The 9,000-nt window shown below is 46.4% G+C and overlaps 2 protein-coding genes across 2 annotated transcripts in view; both read left to right on the forward strand.

Annotated features, from left to right (window-relative positions):
- LOC103737119 (AT-rich interactive domain-containing protein 1A) overlaps positions 1-9,000 on the forward strand; it is a 90,299-nt gene that overhangs the window by 785 nt on the left and 80,514 nt on the right. The gene's annotated exons all lie outside the window — the stretch shown is intronic.
- On the forward strand, positions 6-899 carry LOC115071014 (AT-rich interactive domain-containing protein 1A-like; the record flags this gene model as incomplete). The annotated part of the gene is made up of 1 exon (XM_029565219.1): positions 6-899. A coding segment is annotated over one exon (894 nt), but the record flags the coding sequence as incomplete, so codon positions are not given.

Here is a 9,000-nt window from a genome sequence, read left to right on the forward strand (position 1 = left end):
ACGGGGGGGGGGCGCCTCCGCACTCGGCCGCGGCAGCCCTGCCGCCCCCCGCCTACGGCTTCGGGCCGCCCTACGGCCGGAGCCCGTCCGCCGTCGCCGCCGCGGCGGCCGCCGTCTTCCACCAACAACATGGCGGACAACAAAGCCCTGGCCTGGCAGCGCTGCAGAGCGGCGGCGGCGGGGGCCTGGAGCCCTATACGGGGCCCCAGCAGAACTCGCACGACCACGGCTTCCCCAACCACCAGTACAACTCCTACTACCCCAACCGCAGCGCCTACCCCCCGCCCCCCCAGGCCTACGCGCTGAGCTCCCCGAGAGGTGGCACTCCGGGCTCCGGCGCGGCGGCCGCGGGCTCCAAGCCGCCGGCCTCCTCCAGCGCCTCCGCCTCGTCGTCGTCTTCGTCCTTCGTTCAGCAGCGCTTCGGGGCCATGGGGGGAGGCGGCCCCGCGGCGGCCGGTGGCGGCAACCCGCAGCCCACCGCCACCCCCACCCTCAACCAACTGCTCACGTCGCCCAGCTCGGCCCGGGGCTACCAGGGCTACCCGGGGGCCGACTACGGCGGCGGGCCCCAGGACGGGGGCGCGGGCAAGGGCCCGGCGGACATGGCCTCGCAGTGCTGGGGGGCTGCGGCGGCGGCGGCGGCAGCGGCCGCCTCGGGAGGGGCCCAACAAAGGAGCCACCACGCGCCCATGAGCCCCGGGAGCAGCGGCGGCGGGGGGCAGCCGCTCGGCCGGACACCCCCGGTAAAACGCCGCGCGGGGAGGGGGCTGGGGCGAGTGGGGCCGGGGGCCGGGGGGTGGCTGGGTGGCGGCCGCGGGGAGCGGGCGGCTCCGAGGGCTTCCCTCGGGCCTGGGCCCCCGCTGCCTGGGAGCTGCCATTGTCTGGCTCTTCTCTCTTAAAATGGCTGCCTGTCTGCCTTCCTCTGCTTCCTTCGGTGAGCCTTTGTGTGAGGCTTTTCCAGGGGTGTCCATGCGGTTCCTCCCCCTCTCTCTGGGGCCCTGGGCGCTCCAGGGGCCTCCCGGGGGTGAGGAGCAGAGTGGGCCTGGAAGAGCCAGGCCCGGGTGAGGGGGTGCCCTGGTTGCAGGCGAGTGTCGGGAGCCCTGGAGGAGAGGCGGCCTTGTGTGGCTCACCTGCCGCTGCTCTGTCCCCCCCCTTTGCTTTGCTCTGGGCTGTCCCCCGATATGTGCTTTTAAAGAGTGGCCCCTAGGGCTCGGGGGGACCTTCGGGGAGCGCCGGGGCCTGCCTAGGGGCGGCTCGAGGCCGGCTGTGGCTCGCCCTGGGCCACCCGGGCCACCTCCTGTCTTGGTCTCCGCCGGCCCAGTGGCCTGGGCTGCTCTCTGGAAGTGCTGGTAAACAGCTGAGTGATTGGAGTAGTAAGTGCAGATTGCTTTGGTTTGGGATTTGAATTATGGAGGTAAAATCCTTCTGTCAAAGCCAGGAGACAGTTGGTCTTAGGTTGACATCCTATCTGTGATCTGATTGGCTCCCCATCTTCTGCTCTTGGCCATTTATAATTGCCTCTGATGTAATGGTACAACAATCCTGATGAGCTCATAAACTTTTACACTCTGCTTTTCTGCCAGTGATAACCCAAACCATCACTGCCGCTATCGACCTTTTATTCCAGAGCCGAAATTGGCTGTGACCTTGAGGAGCGAGGTTTTAAGCAGCAATACTGTATCAGGAGCAGTCCCAGACAAGCTGCCCTTGTTACATTGTGCCCGAAACAAAAGAGGAGGCAATGGCATTTTGCTTGTACCTTGGATTGATTTTGCTTGTTATGTTTTATGCAGTCTGAAATGGATTCTGTGTTGTTGGAACAGTAGCTGAGTTTTTTCTCTACAATGGGTTTGCTGTTTGTTTTGGTTTTGTGACTTTCCTAATGGTATAAATGACTTCTTTGATGGCTCTGAAGATACATTTGTCTTGAGTGATTTTTTTTTTTTTTTTGACACTGTTCACTTGACAGAAACTGAAATTATTTTTACTGGCCTTTTTATTGAATGGCAAATGGTGGCGTCTGTATGGGGGAAGAAGACATTTTTGTTAATATTTTTGTTTAGAATTGGGAGCTTTCTGATAGAATTTCATATTAGGTTCAAGTGTTCCCTTTAAAGCAAGGCTGGCCTCTTTGTTTACATGTGGAATCTTATTAACACTTTCTTTTGTTAATTGAACTTTGGGAGAAGCAGCTCAATTTAAAGGGATGCTGGTGTCTTTCCTGATCTTGAGAGAGACTTTCTTCTAAAGGTTTGTTTTGGATAAATTTATGGTTTGTTCATGGAATATCCACACACAAAAAAAGACCTTGTTTGCTGGTTCGCCATCAATCAGTTTAGAGCTTTGAATAGAGATGGGCCAATATTTTTCTTCATATTTTTTAAGTCATGTTCCGTTCTTTGCTATCTGCCAAGGTGTGAAGATAAAATGTACAATGACACTTAAGACTGCAACTTTTAGATCCTTCTCCAATTCTGTTTTATTTGTATTTGGCTTTGCTTCCCTTTTCCTCAGGAATCTTGGGTGCTCCTTGGAGCCTTTAGCTTTTCAAAGGAAGAGAAGCTCCCTCTGGCCCTCATTCTCAGCAGGTGTACCTTTGTGCTAGAGCTTGTTCCCCTGGAATAATTACCTGTGTTACCTCCCCATCCTAGAACTACTTCAGTCTTCTATAGAGCTGGGAAAAGAGCTCTGTGAGCTGATGCTCTGTATCCCCTGATGTTCTGTATCTGTGTGAGGAATAGGGAAATGCTAAGTTTTTCTGCTGCCTGGGTAAGTTTTGTCTTAGAGTGTGGCCTGTCTCTGGTCATTCTGTAATTATGTCTGCTTCTGCACACTGTTTTGTAATGCAAAGAAATCTACCTTGAAAAGTATTAGAGGAAATAATTTGGGAAAGGGAGGAAGGTTCATTGAAACACAATGCTGATTTTAATTCTGTTGTTTGGGGACACTTAGACCTCCTTTCTGCTTGCTGGCTTTTTGTTTTTGGAGACAGGGTCTTTGTAGCCTTGTGCTCCTTATTTTCATGTCTCCACTTCCCAAGTGCTCAGAATACAGGCCAGAGCTATCGTTTGTTTTCATTTTTCTTTTTCCATCCACTTCCATAGCAATTTCTGTCCTCTTACTATATAATTGAGCATTCGCTATGTGTCTAGGTTAGATACTGTTCTGTTCTGTCCAGGGGTACATGATAAGGATGTAGGTACAGTCCTTGTTTAGAAGCATGAATTAATTCTTTTATTCACTTTTAATGTCACCAGACCCCAGCACTCTACACAAAAGAGATTCCTGTTCGATTTCATTTCAGTTCTGAGATCCAGGGAATGAGCTGATTCCACTCACTTATAATTCCACTCACTTGTAGAAGAGGTGGTATAACTTCAGTTTTGTGGGCTTCTTAAGGTGTGTGACAGTAGTCTATGTGAGAGGTACAGGAGGGTAGGGTTTGCTCTGAGGTACCCTTTGCTACCCAACGATAAACCTGTTGTCAGACCATCTAATCTTAAAATATTTATTATTTTTATTTTATGTGTATGAGTATATTTGCCTGCATGTATGTGAGTGCACCCATGTCATGCATTGCCGCAGAGGTCAAAAGAGGGCTTCCGATTCCCTTGGAACTCGAGTTAAGGATGGTTCATTCATAGCCACCATGTGGGTGCTGAGAATCGAACCCGGGTCCTCTGCAAGAGCATTCAGTGCTCTTAACCGCTGAGTCATCTCTCCAGCCCCAAGACCATCTAATTGTAAACATCCTTATATCTTTTTCTGACAAGAGTCTCACTGTGTATTCCTGGCTAGCTTGGAACTCCCTACTTTTCATAATTAGTATTGTATTTCAAGGGGTTGAATCCTGGTGTTGATGAAGTTGAAGTCATTCTAGGTTACCTGTGCACATGAACTTGATGTAAAGGTTTTTACTGGTATGGTGGTGCATGCACTTGGGAAGTGAAGGTAGAAGGATGGCTAGCCTGGGCTACAGAGACCTGTTTCAAAAAACAAACAAGAGATAATACAATAAGTAGTTGAGGATTGAGTTGGAGTTGATTGTATATACTTGGCTGTTAGATTCCACTGTAGAACTGTCAACTAATATTTCAAACTTCTGGGAAACAGATACAGGAATCCTGGATTTATTATCAGAATGCCTACTGGTAGATATTCTAGGCTGGCTGGAATATAGAACAGTTGGCGTTCTCTCAAGTTAGAAGGGACCAAGAAAACCATGAGATGGTACAGTTGTGGGAACTTCATGCCTCTTTACTATTCATGGGAGAACTGGGGTGATGGGAGTTGGGATGGTGGTGTAAGAAGAGAGAAAGCAGCTAGGTTGTTTCTTATGTATTGATCTGTGAGAACTCCACCCCCCTTTGTGTACCTTATAAAGGTAATCCTGGCAATCATTACCTGCTGTAACAAGATGGATTACATAAAACATTCATGTGTTGGATTGACTTGCATAGCGTGATGTCAGCTACAGTAGGCATTTCACACAGCAGTTAGTGAACTTTTTAAAAATGTGGAAAATGGACTGGCAAAAGTAACAGGCTGGGCCCTTTGCTGTTCCCACCCTTAGAAGATTGTATTGATTTGCTTCACATCTCAAGTTCCTGAAACAATGGCAGCATTGCAGATGTGTTTTAAAAATGACATTCAAGAGCCAGGTATGGTAGCTCACACCTGTAATCCCAGCACTCATGAGGCTGAGGCAGAAGGAACTTGATGAATTAAGACCAGCCTAGGTTACATAGTTCCTCCAGGCCAGACTGGGCTACCTAGAGAAACTCTGAATCAAAGAAAAATAAAAAAGGTATTCAAAGCCAGATATGATGGTACATGTCTGTAATCTCAGTACTAGGGAGGCTGAGGGAAGAAGGATTACCATAAGTTTGAGGCAAGGCAGGGTCACACAGGAAGACCTTTTCTCAAAACAAAATAGGAAATAAATTGATACTGAATAGTTCTTTCCTGCTAGTAGTAATCTGTGATTCCTAGGGTTTTGAAATAGACTCTGAATTCTCCTGACTTTTAGCTCTGGGCTTTTTCTTGTTTAGATTGGCCCTTAACATTACTGATATATACCAAGTTTCATGTTGCCTAGAGGTAAAGGGTTAGCGAGCACAGGACTCAGGAGTGAGCGAGGCTTGGGTTCCACATGAAGCTTCAGATTAAATTGTGTGGCATGGACCAAGTCATTTGCATTTTCTTATTGGTAAAATGAAGCTGGTGGACCATATAATCTTCTAACTCTGTGCTGAGACTCACTGATTCTTCCATAGTGGACTTGTTATGAAGGCAGCCTTTTCTCCGTGTGTGTGTGTGCGTGTGTGTGTGTGTGTGTGTGTGTGTGTGTGTGTGTATGTGTTTGAGAAAGAGAGAGAGAGATAGGGTCTTGAGTAGTCTAGGTTGGCTTTCAAACTGAATCTTCCCGGGAGTTCAGGCATAGGCTTGACTTTCAGTAGCCTATCTCTGTCTGTCTGTTTCTCTCTCTCTTTGTATAACGTGACTGGAACTCACTAAGTAGGTAGGCCAAGTTGACCTGAACACAAAGATTGGCCTGCCTCTGCCTTCCTAGTGCTGGAATCAAAGGCGTGCACCACTGCCCCCAAGTTCCAGTAAAGTGTCTTAAACCATCTTTCTTGCCTGCTTAAGGAACTCAAGGCTGTTTTCTTCTGAGATTTTGTGGGGACAATCTCTGATGGGGTGTTATAATGGTCTGTGTGGAACTATATAGACTATTGTCTTTCTTTTTTTTTTTTTTTTTTTTTTTTTTTTTTTTTTTTTTTGTAGCCCCAGCTGGCCTGGAACTTGCCATGTAGACCAGGGTGACCTTGATGTCACAGAGATCCACCTGCCTCCACCTCCTGAGTGCTGGGATTAAAGGTGTGTACCATCATGCCTAGCTATTTCCATCTATTTTTAAAGGTCATTGATGTTTATTTTAATTTTCTAATCTATCTTTTAAATTTGTTCACAAAATGCTTATTGAGGTAATAATCGGAGATTGCTCCAGTGAGACACTTCCAGCTTCAATCTGCTTGCTGAGTGTACAGCTGCAGCTGAACTGGGGGTAGATTCTTGATCCTATTTTTCTGAGTACTCTTTTGGGTGCAAAATATTTTATTTATGGATTCAGCACAGATGAGAAGTGTGAAATCATCCTGATTATTGCATCTCATTTATTTGCCTGGATATACAATGTTTTTCTTAAGCTTTGCAGTAGCAGTAAAAGGCAGAGAAAGGCCAGGTCTAGAGGACAGCCTCATCCATTGATTTTGCTTGTGCATGATGAGAACCTTTGATTTACACATTTAAATACTTTTTCTTTGATAACTGCTTCTTTCTGTCAAGTTTTGTGGTAGGCATGATAAGGTAAGTGTATTAGTTACATTTCTGTTGTTGTGGTAGAAACACTGACCAAAGCAACTTATAGAAGGAAGAGTTTATTTAAGCTTATGGTTCCTCCCTGGCAGGGAGGCTCTGTGGCAGGAATGACTGGAGGAGCAGAAGCTGAGCTCTCACATCTTCAAGCAGGCACAGGAAGCAAGAGGGATACTCCAGACCCAGCAAGGCTCTATGAGACAGGGTCCCTGTAGGCCCAGCTGACCTGAACTCACTATGTCTACCAGGCTGGCCTTGAACTCACAGAGATCCGCCTGCCTTTGCCTCCCAAGTGCTGGGACTAAAGGCGTGCGCCACTATGCCCGGCCCAGACTATTGTCTTAAAACTGTTAATCTTTACCATTAGTCATGCCACCTGGCTGAAGATTTTAAAATGGTAATGAAATATTAGGCAGACTTCACTGAGACATGTCTTGATGATAGTTACTTCAAGATCCCTAAAAGGCTTGACACTTGGGTGGGATTAGGAAGTGAATATAAAATTTCACATCAACACACTTCTTAGAGGGTGGGTGATTAGGAAGGTGGACAGAGGTAGCATTTAGCTCTTTAGACTTAGTGGCAGGTCTAGGTCTGGTTTGGGCAGTTGGTTGTAATCTAAGTGCCTGAACTTGTCCTGTAAGTTTTGCTAAGAGAAAGCCTGGAAGAGGAAAAACTTAAGTGTTTCAAGGTAAATTTCATACGTATATTTGCCTTCTCATACCCATGGTTTAAGAAACTACATGGTGTGCTTTACATGTAGTCCTGGAAATGCTGGCCTCTTTCCTCTTGAACCCCAAATTTCTATTCTTTATTCCTCCGCTTAGTAGTTTAGAAGTGTAATTTCTGCCTCTTGTTGTGCTAGAGGGCAGTTTCCCTCTGTAAAGGAGGGAAGTAGAAGAAAAGGTGTTTGATAATTCTCTGCTTGACACAGCAACTTCTTCCTCTGAAGGAACCAAATGTTTCAGAGCTTTGTGCAAATACTTGCTGAGCTGTCAATATGTACCCAGGAGGTTTCTCTAGTAAGATATAAACGGCTCTATAGAATGTTTGACAGGCAAATTAATAAACAGTTTTCAAGCAAAGATAATGCTAGTCACCTCATGAGGTAGAATAAAATAACACTGGTGCAAAAGGATCTGGAAGAGGGTAGTGCTGTGGGCAGGGATTGTAGAGATCTAGAGGGGTGATCCAAAAGCAAGAAGAAAGATGCTGCTCTGGAAGGGAAACCTTTGCATCTGGACTCTGCTAAGTTAAAGGCATGTGAAACTTTGTTAAAAGTCAGTTGCTACCAGACATAGTAGGTACACACCTTCAATCCCAGCAGAGGCAGGCCAATCTCTCTGAGTTTTGGGCTTGCCTGTACATTGTGAGACCCTGCCTTTAATAAATAGCTGCAGTTACATAGTGAAAATCAAATCAACAGAAATTTGGAAAGAATGCTCCAAGTTGCAGTGGTATAGTAAGTGTTCTCCAAAAGCTTGGCTTATGAAACTTGGAGACTTGGCTTCTGAGTTTTTAAACCTTGTTCCTTCAGAAAAGGATTTGTAGTTTGGCAAGATGTTTTCTTGGGTTGGATTTGCATTTCTGGAATACCAGAAAGGAGGAAGAAAGATATTACAAGTGCAGTGTTATCTTTACCTTCTCCAGCTGTGCATCATAAACCTACCCAAGGGCTGTGGGTTTATTTATATAGGTTTTTTAAAAAAATATTTTATTTATTGGGGGCTGGAGAGAAAGCTCAGGTGTTAAGAGAACTGGCTGCTCTTGAAGAGGACCTGGGTTCAATTCCCAGCACCCACATGGTGGCTAGCTATGTGCACCATGCAATACCCTTGGAGGTTAGAAGAGGGCATTGGATTCCCTGTAACTGGGATGGTTGTTAGCCGCCATGTAGGTGCTGGGAATCAAACTATGGCCCTCTGAAAGAGCAGCCAGTGCGCTTAAGCCCTGAACCATTTCTCCAGCCCCCTTATTTATATAGTGTTTTTTTTTGTTTGTTTTGTTTTTGTCTTTTTGAGACAGGGTCTCCTTGTAGCCCCAGCTGTCCTGGAACTCACTATATATAGACCAGGCTGGCCTCAAACTCAAAAAGATCCTTGAGATCTGCCTGCCTCTGCCTCCCAAGTGCTGGGATTAAAGGCGTTCGCCACCACGCCCGGCATTTATGTAGTTTTTAACTGGACTTCTTTGTGTCACTTATACATGCTAAAATTCTCCCCACCCCCTCCCCATTCCTGGGTCAGTGGGTAGATTTTGTCTTTGTTTTTGAAATTGCCATTTTAGGATCAACATTTCTGGGTTCCTTCAGCGAGACATTGTTTTTATGATGAAAGAAGAATCTAATTTAGTAGCCTTGTAAAATTACCAGAATAACAAAATAGTCTTTTTTTTTAAAATTTCATTTATTTTTGTTTTATGTGTATGCGTGTATTGCCAGCATGTAAGTGCACCCATGTCGTGCAATACCCGCAGAGGTCAGAAGAGGCTTTTGGATCCCCTGGGACTGGAGTTACGGACAGTTGTTAGCTGCCATGTGGGTGCTGGGATTCGAAACCTGGTCTTCTGCAAGAACAACCAGTGTTCTTAACTGCTGAGCCATCTTTCCAGCCCCCAGAATAA

This window comes from Nannospalax galili, unplaced genomic scaffold, assembly GCF_000622305.1.
Source record: "Nannospalax galili isolate Female #2095 unplaced genomic scaffold, S.galili_v1.0 scaffold1258, whole genome shotgun sequence".
NCBI classification, from domain to species: Eukaryota; Metazoa; Chordata; class Mammalia; order Rodentia; family Spalacidae; genus Nannospalax; species Nannospalax galili.